General features: G+C 42.0%; 1 protein-coding gene across 3 annotated transcripts in view; it reads right to left on the minus strand.

Annotated features, from left to right (window-relative positions):
- The window catches only part of LOC116310783 (titin-like), a 27,805-nt gene extending 11,209 nt beyond the window's left edge, over positions 1–16,596 (minus strand). For all 3 annotated transcript variants that reach the window (XM_039602897.1, XM_039602896.1, XM_039602895.1), the window contains exons 1-10: positions 8,045–16,596; positions 7,148–7,342; positions 6,536–6,691; positions 5,995–6,236; positions 3,756–5,823; positions 2,929–3,263; positions 2,015–2,159; positions 1,711–1,911; positions 1,324–1,583; positions 427–586 (exon numbers count right to left, since the gene is read on the minus strand). In XM_039602897.1, the coding sequence (XP_039458831.1) occupies positions 427–586; positions 1,324–1,583; positions 1,711–1,911; positions 2,015–2,159; positions 2,929–3,263; positions 3,756–5,823; positions 5,995–6,236; positions 6,536–6,691; positions 7,148–7,342; positions 8,045–16,189 (11,907 nt within the window). In that variant the 5' untranslated portion in view covers positions 16,190–16,596. The remainder of the gene's footprint in view (positions 1–426; positions 587–1,323; positions 1,584–1,710; positions 1,912–2,014; positions 2,160–2,928; positions 3,264–3,755; positions 5,824–5,994; positions 6,237–6,535; positions 6,692–7,147; positions 7,343–8,044) is intronic.
- Positions 16,597–16,857: the final 261 nt, after the last annotated feature.

Below are 16,857 nucleotides of genomic sequence, written 5' to 3' on the forward strand. Positions count from 1 at the left end.
CTTTGCCTAATTAGAAACACTTAAATTTCACTAGTGTTCTCTTTTCTCTACAAAAGTTTAATGTGCAGTTGGGGATGATTTCCTCATCTCCAAAATTCTTTTGGGGAGGAATATAAATGCATTTCCAGCTCATGGTGGATTTTAGTCATCGACATGCAAAACTTATGGTATCATTCAAAAATTAAGACAGATCTAGGCTATGTAACCTTACAAGGTTCAATGACTGGCATGAGCATTCACAAAAACTACTCTGTCAGAAAATGAATGACATTTTGTGTGCCCTTGTGAAAAAAATAATGGCAAGTGGCGTTTTCACACTTAATGTTTTAAAATGTAAAACAAGTTTTAGAAGGAACTTCAAGGAACTCCAGAAAACCTTGAGCAGGTGTGATGTAACTCTGCCAAACAATAACTCGAGAGTCTCACCTGTAGCTCCTGTGTGCTGCTGCTCTGCTCCATCTCTGTCAGAAGAGATGCAGCGGCCTTCAGCCAAACCCGGATACCCTGCAGCTCCTCTCGCACCTTTTCTCTGTCCTCCAGCTCCTGCCTGGCTGCCTGCAAACCCTCCCTGCTTCTCTGCTTCACACTGTGAAAACACACAAACATCCAGCCATTTAAACAGAAGCTAAGCAACTTTGCAGCTGCTTACCTAACATCCATAAGAAAATGACTGAATACAACGTAGAACATGACTATTGAATACAATATATGGGTCCTAATGCCAAGTGTAAGCTGGGAAGACCTCACACACCAATTGCCTTCTATGACTAACCTACTTAAAGCTGACTGCTTAACCAGGACTTATGGGAAACTTAGTCTCTGTGTGCCTAAAGAACAGAGATCATAATGAACATGGCTCATTTATGCATATGAAAGAGGAGAGCAGTGAAAGTTTGTCAGGAAAAGTATCAATGCCTTCTTAATACTATAGACTCCTCTTCTTTCTCCAGCATACTGCATCACTAAACACATATGTGTCTTGTAGGATGGAGAAAGTCCTCCTTTTTACAAACATCACACTGCTCTTCTTTTATTACAGATGGATTATACACGAGACCACACATTGTCCAGAGCCACAATGATAGTTTTAAGTCAGGTCTTTCAGCCTTTGTATGTTGAATGTTCCAGGATTAAATGGATCTGATTTTGCTGCTGGAATCAAAAGATTATTTTGGTGGTTGTAATTACCTGCACAGTTATGCATGTTGGTAGAAGTTGCAAATTTCACATTTGGATCGTAGCTTCATTTAGAGTACATCAAAACATAAAGGGAGTAAAAACTTGCAAACAGAAAAATGAGTTGCACATCAAACAATATCTCACTTGTCATATCGGCCCTGCATTGCTTGCAGCTGCTGACAGAGTGGAATAGGAGGAGCCTGCTCCAGGTGGGCAGGGACACCCAGCAGCCTGGCAGTTCGCAGTTCCAGTGCAGACAGCGCTCTGTGTTCACAGTCCAGCCTGTCCTGGTACTGTTCCCAGGACTGCAACACGTCCTGAAGCTCCTCGGTAGATGCCTTCACCTTGGAGCCATCAGGAAGCTCTGCCTCCACTCCCTGCAGTAACACAGAGGCCTTCTCCACCTGAGAGGAAGAACCCAACAAAATTGGCCATTTATAAGTAGGGTTAGCTTAGCTAAGCATGCACTACTTTTCAAACTTGTGAACTAGGATGCTGAAATGCTTAAAATACACGTCAATGTAAACTCACGCTGTCTGAGATATCACTCCATTCTCTGATTCTCTGTTTGCTGCGAGTTGTCAGCTCCTGTGTGCAGTGATGTAGTCTTAATACCCATCTCCAGATACAAGTCATGGTGGTCTCCCTGCTTCCGCGACAGCTCTGCTCTGAACACCACTCCTGCAGCTCTCCCAGACGTCTCAGGAGGGCCTCCATCTGCTCTGCAAGTGCCTGATTAAGGGTATCAGTAAAAAGGAATTATGTTTCTGTGTGGAAATGTTCAACTTTTATCCACAAAAGCATTAAAGTTTTTTCAGAGGAGGTTTATACTCACTCTAAGATTTGCCTCCTGGTCAGTGCAGTCAGTGAGACAGGTGACCTTCTGAGTGATGAGCTGTAAAAGCCTGTTCCCTGTACTCTTCACACTCTGTATGATTTCTTCTTTGCACTTGATGTAATCTCTGTGCTGTTCTGCACACCTGAAAGACAAATGTTGATCTTTTAATGTCAGATTTAAAATAAGGGCTGTTTTTTTCCACTCACATTCACAAAGGCTCTGCAGCTTAATGCCATTTGCAGGTCTTGTAGTCTCTATTGTGCAATGACTGTTTAGTTAATGTAGTAAAGTGGTGTTTGAAAAATGCTAAATAGCTAAACAAGAAAAAAAATATTTGCAATGCAGTGAGTGAAGGTTTTTTTTTTTTGATAAATAACTGTTACTTGTGGGCACCAGTTTAGCTCAATGGGTGAACAGGCAGCTAACAGAAGTTGACAACTGTTGGTGTGATTATTTGTAAATGGAAGAAATATTAATGATCATCAGTGACCCTCAGTCTGGAGGTCCATGCAAGATCTTGTCTCGTGAAATGAGGATGATCATGAGAAGGGTGGTGGATAAGCCCAAAACTACTGGGAAGGAGCTTGTTAATGATCCGAAAGCAGGTGGAACCAAGTCACCAAGAACACCGTTGGTAACCCGTTACACTGTAATGGACTGAAGTCTTGTGGCACCTGCAAGGTCCCCTTGCTCTAGAAGACAGTGAACATCTAAATGATCAGAGAGGCCTTGGGAGAAAGTGCTGTGGTCAGATGAAACCAAAATCAAGTATTTGCTGTTTTAGCAAAGCTAATTAGAAGAAAGGTAACCTTCATTGTTTCTTTGTTTATCTTTGCATGTGCAATCACACACTTCTACCAATAACACCTTTTCAGGAAGATAAATCTGACTTTTAGGACTGAGCTGAGTACCTGCTTAGACACTCCAACTTCACATGGCCCTTCGCCTGGAGAGTGGACATCATCACCAGGAGTTGGCTCAGAATACTCTCTTGGAGCTGCTCCACCTTCAGTGGGGACAAGTATTGATGCAGAGGAGTCTGGTCTTGGAGCTGTTCCACATGAGTTTGAAATTGCTGCTGGAGTGAGGCCAAAGCCTGCTGGGTCTCCTCGACTCTGTCACCGCAGACCCTAGCAGGGCCCTGAGGTGGCAGCATAGACACCTCAATAGCCCTCAGGAACTGTACAGCCTGTTTAACAGAACAGGTGTAGCTTCTCAGTGACTCCCTGGCCTGAGTGATGTTCTCCTAAAACAATAGGACAAAAAACAACACATTTTTTCAGATTGGCATGTTCACTTCATAGTGTAGATTTTTTATGTATTTTTTAAACCATCTACGTAATTCATTTGCTTTGTATTTTGCTTTCGTCGTTTGTTCTATCAAACTGAACATTGAATAACCTTTAACACTGTGAAAAAGAACATACTGTTTGTATAGACTATATTCAAAATGACAACACTGAAAGGGTGTTTGCTCCATATTGCTCTACCAAATATGGTGTAGTATTGTTGATGCTCTTGAAGTTTAAAATTGTTATTTTATATTTATAGCTACTCATACATAAAGACACAAATGAACAAATTCATTGCTAGATCTAACTTTTGTGTAGGCTTAATTCAGTTTTATTGCATAGTAAATCTTCTTTCATATGCTTCACTCTGATTGGCTAAGTGTATTACAAAGCAATTAAAAAACAATACTACAAAAACAAATTGAGAAATACTCGACACTACTTGCCATATATGATTCACATTGACCGAGGACTGCATTCTTCAAGTCCATCAAGTCTTGAGTTCCACTTCTTTTTTTCTTTCCCTTCTTTTGCTCCAGCAATCCCAGCGCTCTCATTCTTGACTCCACAGTCTTTGTCAGAGACACCACTCTCTCATATTCTCTGTTAATTGCTGTGTCTTTTGGCTCCACCGTGGGACATTTCTCCAACTCTTTCTGGGTCTTTAAGAGGAAGGCCTTAGTGGCTTTCCTCTCTGATTCCAGGTCCAGGTCCTTCAGCAGGTTCCACTCAATAATGCTGAGGTTGTTATGGAGTGTCATCTCCAAGGTGTTAAGACTCTCCTCATTTTGTTTAAGCCTTTGTTGCTCTGCAGTCAGCTGTGAAGGGTAGAGGTCAGCAGAAATTGTGTGTAGTTTTGAGCGAGCCTCTTCACACAATCCCTTCATCAGGTGAAACTGGATAAGAAGGTTCTGACAGATTCTGTACTTCTTGTCTGTGTCATTGCCATCTTCTTTTGTCTGGCGCACCTGTTCCTGAATGCTTTCCCTGAGATCCTCGACACATTGCCTTATGTTTAAGTACCTCTCTTGATCTCTGGCTTTCATTTCTAGGGCATACATTTTGTTGTGCAGCTCAGAGATGACAGAGTTCAGTTCTTTTGTCTTCTCATTGGGAATCCAGGGTTGCAGGAGGTCAACTTGCGACTTGTGTTCCAAAATCATGTGCTTGAAAGGCTCTAAAGCTTGCAGGGACTCTCTTGTAATGGGGAACCTGTGTCTGCTTAGATCCACCAACATCTGCCTTAGACTGTTTTCAACAGTAACCAGGTTTTTCTTGCTTGAATCTAAAGTCTGGGTGAGTTCATTCAGCTCCTTCTTGTTATTTTTCTCTTGGCTGCTAATGGTTCTGATATTCTCCTGGAGGTTGGTAAGCTTGTCAAAAAGCTGACAGTGCTCTGTGACACTGAGTTCAGAAGCGATATCTTTACTCTTAATTAAAAGAGCCTCACAGACTGCTTCCTGCTTTTCAGCCTCAGCCAGGGTTTCTTGGATCTGGCGGGTTCTGCGATCAAGTTCAGCAGGGCTCCTGAGCTCACTGTCTGGATCCCTGGAGGCTTCTCTTTGCAGATGAGCCACAACCCAGGAGTCTAGATCGGCAATCTGTTCAGATAGCTTTTCTCTGGTCTGCAGTCCTGACTCCACCTCTTTCACAGCTTTGGACAGCTTCTCATTGGTGGACTTTGAGAGTTCTTCAAGACATTTCAGAAGGCTCTGCACCATAGGCACCTCTTCAACCTGGTCCAGTTGTGGAAAGAGCTCAGTCATTTCCTCCACCAGTGACTCCAGCTGACCTTGTTTGGCCATCACCTCAGATTGCAGCTTCTTCAGATCCCTGAGCTGCCGGTGAACTTCCTCGGGGAGAAGAGCTACTCTTTTTCTCCTGCCCTCAATATCACTCTCTGTCTGCCTGGCCCAGGCCAGGCCTTCCCTCATCACTTTGACAATTTTCTCCATGATAGGGCTGCTGCTGTTCAGGGTTTGGGTAGCCAAAAGTTCCTCTGTGTGAGAAATTTTGTCCTTAACTCTCTGGAGTCCCTGATGGATCTCCTTTGTTTCCACATCCCACTGTGGGCTAAAGAGCAGCAGCTCTGACAGCTGTTGTAAATGGAGGTACTTCTGCTGGGCTGCTTTAACCTCAGCGTTTGCCTCCATCAGCTGTCGTGCCTTCTTGCAGTTCCACTGAGTAACTGATGGCAACTTGGCTTCAAGGTCTCTAATTATCATTTCCAAGTGTTCCTGCAAATCTGATAACTCTGACAGAAGGTTGCTGGTCTTGTGAGAACGGTCATGTGTGTGATGAAGCATACTCTCCACAGTTCTTTCCAGAGCTCTCCACCTCTCTTGTAGGTTCTTCTGCTCAGTCTCTGCAGTTGCTCGCTCATACCGGGTAAGGTGGGGGCACAATTTGCTATGGGTCACAAGCAGCTCCCCAAGTGCTGTTCTGTTCTCCTCCATACTTCTTTGTAAGGAGCCTAGTCGTTCTGCCTCCTTGGAGCTGCTGTTCTGAGGGGATCTGAAAGAAAAACAACAAAAAGTTTGCCGCAACAAATTGTAAAAGAATTTAGGGGTTTATCAGTTAGCTTTACAGATAAAGGAAGATGACAATGTGTGAAATAAAATGTGTTAAAATATCTTAAAATACAAGTATTAAAGACTAAAATGAAACCATCGGATGGCAACTCACGTTTGAAGAGCGTCTAGTTCTGCAGTTGCTTTGTCCACCGCATTCTTAGCTATTTGGATGTGCTGGCAATAATCAGTCACCATCTGCAGCTGAGCCTCCTTACTCTGAATAACATTAGCTGCATCCTGGGCAGCACTGGTCCACTGGTCCTCCAGATGCTCCAGACTGTCCCTGTTCTCAGCAACAGCCCCTCTCAACTGAGAGAGCAATGCCACCTGGGCCAGGGCAACCTCTCTGCACTCCTGTATGCAGCAGGCAAGAGTGAGACACACAAAGGCTGAATTTTAAATTCAGAATAAGCTTATCTGACCTTCTGTGAACTCAGGTTCATTGTTATTTGAATTGCAAACACAAGGGCCTACTGTGAAAATGCTGTGTAAAATGTTTTATTACTACTAGTATCATGATTTACAAAAATATTATTATTATTATTATTGTTAATAATAATAATAATAATAATAATAATAATAATATAATAATAATAAGGAGGCACTTCAGCACCATAGATGTTTTTCTAGTAATTCATGCTGCATAATCTCACCTGAGCCTCCTCCACCTGCCGGGCCATGGCTGTTGGGCTCAGCTCAGCTGAGCGGTTCTTGCAGTTCAGGAGTTTAGATATAACCCTACTTAGATGACTGTCCATGTTAGTGGTGGATGAAATCAGAACCTCTGGAGCATCCTCTAGGGGTTTACCCTTCAGACAGAAAGACATGTCAGATGCAGAACAGGACTTGTTAAGGCACAAGCTTTGGTTTTGTTACTTAATTTAGGGCCTATATGAAAATATATAGCAGAAAAAAACAGTTTGTTATCCTCTCTACAGACTAAGATATGTCTTGACTATATAAATTGCCTCAAAGCTCTCACAAACAACCTGTGCAAACTCTGGTTTGAGGTTTTTCTTGAGTCGACTTCATATATCTAAACTGGATTGAACTGAACTGATGTGGAAGAGGATTAAAAAGAGACAAAATAACTAAGAATTATGATCTGCATTTCAGCCAGTAATTATGATAGTACATGTTCATCACCGCTTTATTTTAAAGATTATTCTATATTTTAATCCTACATATGGAAAGTGACCATTTGTAACTTCTGTGACTTTCTTGGTTCAAAAAACAGAGCCAATGACAGATAATATTTATTTTACCTCAATGAGTTGACTGCTAGGTCCCATGTCTTTGAGTAGCTGTATCGCTGTCAAAATGGATGGTTCTCCTGGTGACTCCAGTACTGTTTTCTCAGTTTCCACGTCATTTGCATCTATTTTGTTTTCTTGAGGGGTCAATCCTTTCAAATGGGGTTCTTCACCCAGTACAGTATCACCTGATGATATCTGAACCACCTGCAATGACATGTCAGTACTGAATACTTGCTCCTATAGTGGACATGAAACTAGGTATTAATGCACATATATACTCTATGTCAGCGGTCTCCAATCCCCGGGTCACGGACTGGAGTCTTTTGGTACCGGGCTGTGATAGTTGAGGCTCGGGTGTGAAATTTATGGTTTTCAGGGTTTTTATCGTTTTTTATCGTTATTTTTGTATGGTTTTTATCATTGGCTTCCCTGGGTCTTTTCCAGTGTGTTATGAATAAATCTTCTTCTTTTTTTTGGTACCGGTTTTATTTTGTTGGATTTATCCGCGACACTGTAAAGGCCGGTCCGTGAAAATATTGTCGGACATAAACCGGTCCGTGGCGCAAAAAAGGTTGAGGACCGCTGCTCTTTGTGACCAAATTTTACAAAAACATTAAGTTGTATTAAATAAGACTTGACTAACAGCTGAGGTCATTAACTCTGAAGAAGTGAAATCATACATCAATTGAGAAATTACATTTGTTTTTTGAAAGACCTCTGCATAATACAACTTCTTTCTGCAATCAAGAGTTTCCCTTTGCAAGATTGAAGGCTTTTCTGGACTGGCTTTTGGTGGACAAGTTCATGTTTTACATGTAGGCTATGCATTAGTCTATATAGGATGCAGGGTTCACATAATTGCACTTTATCATAGAAAAATAGGTCATCATAGCCCTCATAACATACCTGTGGCAGTTTCTGAAGCCTTGTTTCAGTGGCCTCCATGGTAGTGGTGGTGATTGTTGTGCTTATCCTGATTGGCGGTTCTACACTGGTGCTTCTTTCTTTTTCCTTTTCTTGAATTTTCTTCTTCTGCTTCTGTTCTTCTTCTTTCCTATTTGTTGCATCTGTTTGGACTTTAGGATACACAACTGGTTTTGACGGGAGTTCGGTAAAGCTTTTTGGAACATCTGCTTTAGTCATCTCAGATGCAGGCTTTTCTTTCTCTGCTTCAAGAGACCTAAGCTCTTGGTTTGGTGTTATTTTTTCAGACTTCGTAGTTGTTTGATCACTGTCATTCCTTGTACTTGTTGCTATCACAACAGATGTGGTTATGGTGGCCGGTATATTTGGCTGTAGAGTGGGTACGCTAGGCCCTATGCTGAGTTTCTCCACTGTAACAGACACTTCATGCTGGCTTTTGGGTGCATCAAGTACATCTTTAGTTACAACCTCCTCTCGCAGATTGACCTCCTTTGGTCTCTCCTCTGTGGTATTCCAGAACTTCAACTTAGTAAGAGTTTCTGGTTTTACAGTGTCTTGTTCGGATAAACTTATTTCTACAGATGTTGACTCTGTTTCACCTGCACGTATCAGTAGAGATTGAGCTGCGGCAGTCTGAGCTACACCTTCCTTCATTTCAGTCCTAAATTGTTGGACTTCTACTACTGTGGTTTTAACTCCAGCCTCTTCAGGAAGAACCTCAGCTGCACTCGTATCTCTGTGTTCTTCTGAACTTTCACACTGGATACTTGATTGAGATGTATCTGTTCTTGACACATGCTCTTCTTGAACTGCTGATATTACAAGCAGCTCAGGGTCCATCTGAATTTTCTTCATTTTAACAAATTTGACATCCAGGCTTGTGGGTACGTCTTCCACTCCATGTGTTAATACTTTAGGGTGCTTGTCTTGGACGCCAAGTTCCTTAGTCACCATAGGTCTGTCTTCTGTGGTTTTCAAGAGCTCTCCACTGACCTCTGGCTCCAGCAGAGCAGGCTGAGCGGAGTCACTTTTTTCTATCATGAAAGATGTCTGTTCATGCTCATGACGACTGGTTGGTACTTCTACTTGTAAAACAAGCACCTCAGGCTCAATCTGGGTTTCCTCTACTCTAACAGACTTGTCACTTAGGCTCGTGGGTACATCATCCATGCCATGCATTAACAATTTAGAGGAGCCTTCTTTGACCCCAAGTTCCTTAATCCCTGTAGGTCTGTCCTGTGCGATTTCCAAGATCTCTAGCTCAATCACTGTTTCTTGTTTTACAGTGTCTTGCTCAGGTAAGCTTATATGTGCAGATGTTGTCTCTGCTTCACTTGATTGCCTCAGTGCAATTTGAGTGAAGTCACTCTGAGCTGCAATTTTTGGTCTTTCAGTGCTAATTTGTTTCTCCTTCACTGTGACTGAAGCTTCAGAGGGCTCTGCTTGGACCACAAGGTCCTTAGTCACCATAGGTCTATCTTGTGTGGTTTTCAAGATTTCTTGCTTAGACACTATTTCTGATTTTACATTGTGTGGCTCAGATACAATTATTTTTGTAGAACTTACTGCTTTGTTTTCCAGCAGTCCAGGTTGAACAGAGTCAAACTGAACATCCTCTTGTCTATCTCCTCTTGATTCTGCTGCTGTCATGACTAACGTTCTTTCATGATCCTTGTCGCTGGTTGGCATATTGAGTTGTAAAATACACACTTGAGGTTCCGCTTGATTTTTCTCCACTGTGACTGACAGTTCATCCACACTTTTTGGTGAATCAAGCACAACATTCGTGGAGAACTGTGTAGTTTTCATGAGTTCTTGCTCAGTTACTGTTTCTGATTGTACAGCTTCTCCCTCAGGTAAGCTAATTTCGGCAGATGCAATTTTTCTTGGCGGCAGCAGTGCAGGTTGAGTCAAGTCCACCAGAGCTACATCTTCTTGTGTTTCAGTGCTGATTTGTTGCACCTCCACTCCAACTGTTGCCTCCCCAGGGTGAGCATCAGCTGGACTCACATCTTTCTTTTCAAGTTCTGAATCACATTTGATATTTGTTTGAGACATGTCTGTTCTGCTGTCTGTGGTCTTCAAGAGCTCTTGCTCAGTCACCATTTCTGGTTTTACAGCATGCTGTTCAGATAAGCAAATTTCTGCAGGGATTGTGTCTGGTTCACTTGTCTGCAGCAGAGAAGGTTGAGTGGAGTCGCGCTGCACCACATCTTCTGGACTAGCAGCTTCCTCTGGTTGAACATCAGCGGCAGTCAAATCTTTGTTTACTGAAATGATTTCAGACTGGATGCTTGAATGAGCTACATCTGCTCTTGGTACATCTGCTACCACAACAAATGTTCTTTTATCCTCCTCCTGGCTGGTTGGTGAAACAGGGACCTCAGGCTCCCCCTGGACTTTCTCTTTTGTAATCATCTTGTCACCCAGGCTCATGGGTATGTCATCCAGTTCATATGGTTTGGGCTGCTCACCTTGGATCACAAGTTCCTTAGTCACAGTAGATCTATGCTTTGTGGTTTTCAAGAGCTCTTGCTCAGTCACTAGTTCTAGTTTTACAGTGCCTTGCACTGATAAGTTTATTTCTGCAGAAGCTATCCCTACTTCAGCCGGTGGACTGGAGTCGCTCTGAGTGACATCTCCTTGTCTGTCAGTGGTGATTTGTTGCACTTTGATTATAAATTCAGTCTCCTGTGTAACCTCAGCTGAAGTCTCATCTTTATTTCCCAGCTCCCTTTCACGCTGGATACTTAATTGAGCTGTATCTGGTTTTGGTTCTGCTGATGTCTTCACAAATATCTTTTCCTGTTCTTTTTGACTGATTGGTATATCCAGCTGTAAAACTTTCACTTGAGGCTCCACTTGAATTTGCTTTATTGCAACTGATTTTTCATCCAAGCTTTTGAGTGAATCAAGCACATCTTTTGTGGGGACATCCTGTTTCATGTTGTAATCCTTCACCTCCACTGATCTAGCCTGTGCAGTTTTCAAGCTCTCTAGCGCAATCATTGTTTGTGGTTCTACAGTGTCTTGTTCAGGTAAGCTTATTTCTGCAGATTGTGTTTCCTTTGCTTCACCTGGCTGAAAAAGTGCAGTTTGAGTAGTTTCACACTGAGCCACGAGATCCACTGGCATTTTAGTTTTCATTTGCTGCACCTTTATTGTGAAGCTAATTTCTTCTTCAGGTTGAACATCAGCTGAAGTCAAATCTTTGTTTATTTGAGCATGTTCAGACTGGATACTTATATCTGTTCTTGGCACATTTGCTTTCGAGACAAATGATCTTTCATGCTCCTCATAGCTGGCTGGTAAAACAACATCAGGCTCCACTTGGACTTTTTCTGCTTTTTCATCCAGGCTCATGGGTATATCACTCCCTCTATGTGTTGACAATAAAGAGTGCTCTTTCTGGAGCCCAGTTTCCTTAGTTATGATAGGTCTATCCTTTGTGTTTTTCAGGAGCTCCTGCTCAGTCAGTTTTTCTGGTTTTACAGTATCTTGCTTGGATATGTTTATTTCTACAGACATTGTCCCTGCTTCACTTTGAAGGAGTGCATTTTGAGAGGAATCACTTTGATCCAGATACTTTTGTGTGTCCATGGTAATTGGTTGCACTTTGACTATAACTTCAGCCTCCTCAGAGGGTACATGAACTCCTTCACACTGCAAACTTGATTGAGCTGTATCTACCGTTGGTTCTGCTGCTGTCATGACAAACGTCTGTTTCTGTTCTTCATTACTGGTTGGTATGTCCATTTGTAAAACTCGCACTTGAGGCTCAACCAGGTTTTTCTCTACTGTAACCAGTTTTTCATCCAAACTGTGGGATACATCAAGTACATCTGTTTTGGAGACCTCCTCTTTTAAGTTGTAATCCGTCAGCTCCTCTGGTCTATTCTGTGTGGTTCCCAGGATCTCTAACTCAGTTGCTGTTTGTGGTTTTACAGTGTCTTCCTTAAATAAGCTTATTTCTGCAGATATTGTCTCTGTTACAACTGGCTGCAGCAGAGCAGTTTGAGTAGAGTCACTCTGAGCCACATCCTCTGGCGTTTCTGTGCTGAGTTCTTGCACCTTGATTATGAGTGTAGCCTCTTCAGGGTGAACCTGAACTGCAGTCTCTTTTTCTTCACACTGCATACTTGATCGAGCTGTATCTACCGTTGGTTCTGCTGCTGTCATGACAAATGTGTTTTCCTGTTCTTCATGACTCGTAGGTATATCCAGCTGTAAAACTCGTACTTCAGAGTCCCCCGATATTTCCTTTTCATCCAAGCTTTTGGGTAAATCAAGTACATCTTTTCTAAAGACCTCCTCTTTTAAGTTGTAGTCCTTCAGCTCCTCTTTGCTATCCTGTGTGGTTTTCAAGATCTCTAGCTCAATCACCATGTCTGATTTTATAGTGTCTTGCTCAGATAAGCTTATTTCTGCAGATACTCTCTCTTCTTCACCTGCCTGCAGAAGTGCAGGTCGAGAAGAGGCATACATCTCCACATTGTCTTGCATTTCAATGCTGATTTGTTGCATCTGTACTCCGACTGTAGCTTCCTCTGGGTGAACCGCACCTGCAGTTTTATGGCTGGCTGGTATTTCATAGTCCACTTTAGTCTTCACTTGTATTTTATCCCCTGTAACAGACTTGTCATCTGGGCTCATGGGCACATGTTTTTCTGAAGCGAAAACAGTAGCAGTAGGCTGACTAGAGCCTTGATCAGCATTAATATCCTTCCCTTCAGCACTGCTTACTTGGAGTTCTACCCTGCTTGTCTCAACTTTGCTTTGTGGTGTGGTCTCACACTGTACAGTCAAGTGCTCCATGTGCATCTCAGGGTCCTTTTGCACTGAGACAGTTATATTTTCAGATGTTTGTATTCTTGTGTTTATACTCATTTCTTCAGCTTTGAATGCTTCATCTTCAAGAGAGTTTTGAACGTTGCCTAAAATATTTTGGTCATCGTCATGTTGGATGTTGACTTCAGGTTGTATTTGCAAGGTATCTGAGACTGTCTGCTGACTCATAGTTTCATTTAGCTTAGATGGGGCAATTTCTGTTACATCTGTCTCTGTCTCATGAGGCTGCTCCATTGAAACAATGGCAAAAGTAGTAGATTCGCTATCACAAATTGTTGTGTCTGGCTGATATTGGTTTGTCTCAAACAATTGTGGGACTGCTCGATCAGGCAGCTCAAGAACTAAATACCTCTTCTGAACCTCTTCTGTGTTAGTCCATAATTTGTCAATGTAATCTGCAATATTTGTTGTATCTGTAAAACTAGAAGAAAGACATGGCTGCATTTGTGGCGCTGTGTCTGAATCTCTTGCATCAGATTGAGGTGCTGTGCATTCTGGTGCCTTGTTATCAGGCTGAAGAGAAACTTTTGGACTCTCTGACTTTCTTTCACTTGGTGAAAACTCAGTTGATTCTATAGAAATACTGTCAGTTGCACATTTAAGTTTGACTGTCTGCAAACTTAAATGTGCTTTTCCGTTTTCAATTTCTTTCTCCATTTCGTTGAACACCAATAGACTCTTTGAAGTCTTCTTTGATATAGGGAGTTCAGGTTTTTCCAGGGAAATGTTCTGATCCATATTTTCTGCATCTGGATGTCTATCAATAGTTGGGACTGGATCAGGAGCTATGGAAAGTTCAACATCATCTGTCTTTCCTCCAGTTTGTGTGGGAGACACGTCTTCCAAAACAACAGCAGTAACTTGCTCTGTAGATGAGACTGACAGTGTTTCACTGTCATGTTCCTTTGTAGTTGGAATCTGGTCCTTGATTGCAAGCTCAAAAGAAACCTTTGGAATCTCTGGTTTTCTTTCACTTGGTGAAAGTTCAGTTGACTCTACACCAACAGTTTCAGTTTTTCTAGTAATCACCTGTAAATGTAAGGCTGCATTTTCTCTTTCTGTTTCATTTTCTGTGTCCTTGGTCTTCACAAGACTCTTTGAAGTTTTCCTTGTTGGGGGGGTTTCAGGTTTTTCCAAAGTGGTAATCTTTGCTTCCTTGGTGGAACCCACAGATTGAGGTTCTTTCAAAGTCTCAGGCAAATCTGTACTAATAAGTTCTGACGAAGCTTTACGACTCTTTGACTTTCTTTTGGGTGGTGAGCGCTCTGTGGATGACATTGACAGTGTTTCACTGTCATGTTTCTTTGTAGTTGGAATCTGGTCCTTGATTGCAAGCTCAAGAGAAACCTTTGGAATCTCTGGTTTTCTTTCACTTGGTGAAAGTTCAGTTGACTCTACAGCAATAGTTTCAGTTTTTCTAGTAATCACCTGTAAATGTAAGGCTATGTTTTCCCTTACAGTTTCTTTCTCTGTGACCTCAGACTCCACAAGACTCTTTGAAGTTTTCCTTGTTGGTGGGGCTTCAGGTTTTTCCAGAGTGGTAATCTTAACTTCCTTGATGGAACCAACAGGTTCTGGTTCTTTCAAGGTCTCAGGCAAATCCATACTAACAAGTTCTGAGGAAGCTTTACGACTCTTTGACTTTCTTTTGGGTGGTGAGCGCTCTGTGGATGAGACTGACAGTGTTTCACTGTCATGTTCCTTTGTAGTTGGAATCTGGTCCTTGATTGCAAGCCCAAAAGAAACTTTTGGAATCTCTGGTTTTCTTTCACTTGGTGAAAGTTCAGTTGATTCTACAGCAACAGTTTCAGTTTTTTCAGTAATCACCTGTACATTTAAAGCTGTGTTTCCCATTTCTGTTTCTTTCTCTATTTTCTTGGACTCTACAAGACTCTTTGAAGATTTCCTTGTTGGGGGTGATTCAGGTTTTTCCAAAGTGGTAATTTTAGCTTCCTTGGTGAAACCCACAGATTCAGGTTCTTTCAAAGTCTCAGACAAATTCGTACTAATAAGTTCTGAGGAAGCTTTACGACTCTTTGACTTTCTTTTGGGTGGTGAAAGCTTTCCTTTATTCATAGCAGTAATTTCTGTTGTTGCTGTGGCAACCTCTGGAAATACAGGAGATCTCTGACTATCGGTCTCTTCCTCTTTCTTTGTCAGTTCCACCATAGCATGTTGAGTCTGCACAGTGACCACCTCTGAAGGTGTGGTAGATTTCACACTGTCAAGCTCTTTCTTAGTGTATTCATTTTCTACATCAGGCTGTCTTTCAATGGTAGGGACTGACTCGGGAGCTATGGAAAATTCCACATCATCTGACCTTGCTCCAGTTTGTATGGGAGACACGTCTTCCAAAGCAACAGCAGTAACTTGCTGTGTAGATGAGACTGACAGAATCTCATTGTCGTGTTGTGTTTGAGTTGGAATCTGGTCCTTGATTGCAAGCTCAAGAGAAACCTTTGGAATCTCTTTTTTTCTTTCACTTGGTGAAAGTTCACTTGACTCTACAGCAACGGTTTCAGTTTTTCTAGTAATCACCTGTAAATGTAAGGCTATATTTTCCCTTACAGTTTCTTTCTCTGTGACCTCAGACTCCACAAAACTCTTTGAAGTTTTCTGTGTTGGGGGAGCTTCAGGTTTTTCCAAAGTGGTAATCTTAACTTCCTTGATGGAACCCACAGATTGAGGTTCTTTCAAAGTCTCAGGCAAATCTGCAGTAATAAGTTCTGAGGAAGCTTTACGACTCTTTACCTTTCTTTTGGGTGGTGAGCGCTCTGTGGATGAGACTGACAGTGTTTCACTGTCATGTTCCTTTGTAGTTGGAATCTGGTCCTTGATTGCAAGCTCAAGAGAAGCTTTTGGAATCTCTGGTTTTCTTTCATTTGGTGAAAGTTCAGTTGACTCTACAGCAACAGTTTCAGTTTTTTCAGCAATCACCTGTACATTTAAAGCTGTGTTTCCCATTTCTGTTTCTTTCTCTATTTTCTTGGACTCTACAAGACTCTTTGAAGATTTCCTTGTTTGGCGTGATTCAGGTTTTTCCAAAGTGGTAATTTTAGCTTCCTTGGTGAAACCCACAGATTCAGGTTCTTTCAAAGTCTCAGACAAATCCGTACTAATAAGTTCTGAGGAAGCTTTACGACTCTTTGACTTTCTTTTGGGTGGTGAAAGCTTTCCTTTATTCATAGCAGTAATTTCTGTTGTTGCTGTGGCAACCTCTGGAGATACTGGAGATCTCTGACTACCAGTCTCTTCCTCTTTCTTTGTCAGTTCCACCATAGCATGTTCAGTCTGCACAGTGACCACCTCTGAAGGTGTGGTAGATGTCACATTGTCAAGCTCTTTCTTAGTATATTCATTTTCTGCATCAGGCTGTCTTTCAATGGTAGGGACTGACTCGGGAGCTATGGAAAATTCCACATCATCTGACTTTCCTCCAGTTTGTATGGGAGACACGTCTTCCAAAGCAACAGCAGTAACTTGCTCTGTAGATGAGAGTGACAGCCTTTCACTGTCATGTTCCGTTTGAGTTGGAATCTGGTCCTTGATTGCAAGCTCAAGAGAAACCTTTGGAATCTCTGGTTTTCTTTCACTTGGTAAAAGTTCAGTTGACTCTACAGCAACAGTTTCAGTTTTTCTAGTAATCACCTGTAAATGTAAGGCTATGTTTTCCCTTACAGTTTCTTTCTCTGTGACCTCAGACTCCACAAGACTCTTTGAAGTTTTCTGTGTTGGGGAGCTTCAGGTTTTTCAGAGTGGTAATCTTAACTTCCTTGATGGAACCCACAGATTGAGGTTCTTTCAAAGTCTCAGGCAAATCTGCACTAATAAGTTCTGAGGAAGCTTTACGACTCTTTGACTTTCTTTTGGGTGGTGAGCGCTCTGTGGATGAGACTGACAGTGTTTCACTGTCATGTTCCTTTGTAGTTGGAATCTGGTCCTTGATT

Source organism: Oreochromis aureus, linkage group 19 (genome assembly GCF_013358895.1).
Source record: "Oreochromis aureus strain Israel breed Guangdong linkage group 19, ZZ_aureus, whole genome shotgun sequence".
NCBI lineage: Eukaryota > Metazoa > Chordata > Actinopteri > Cichliformes > Cichlidae > Oreochromis > Oreochromis aureus.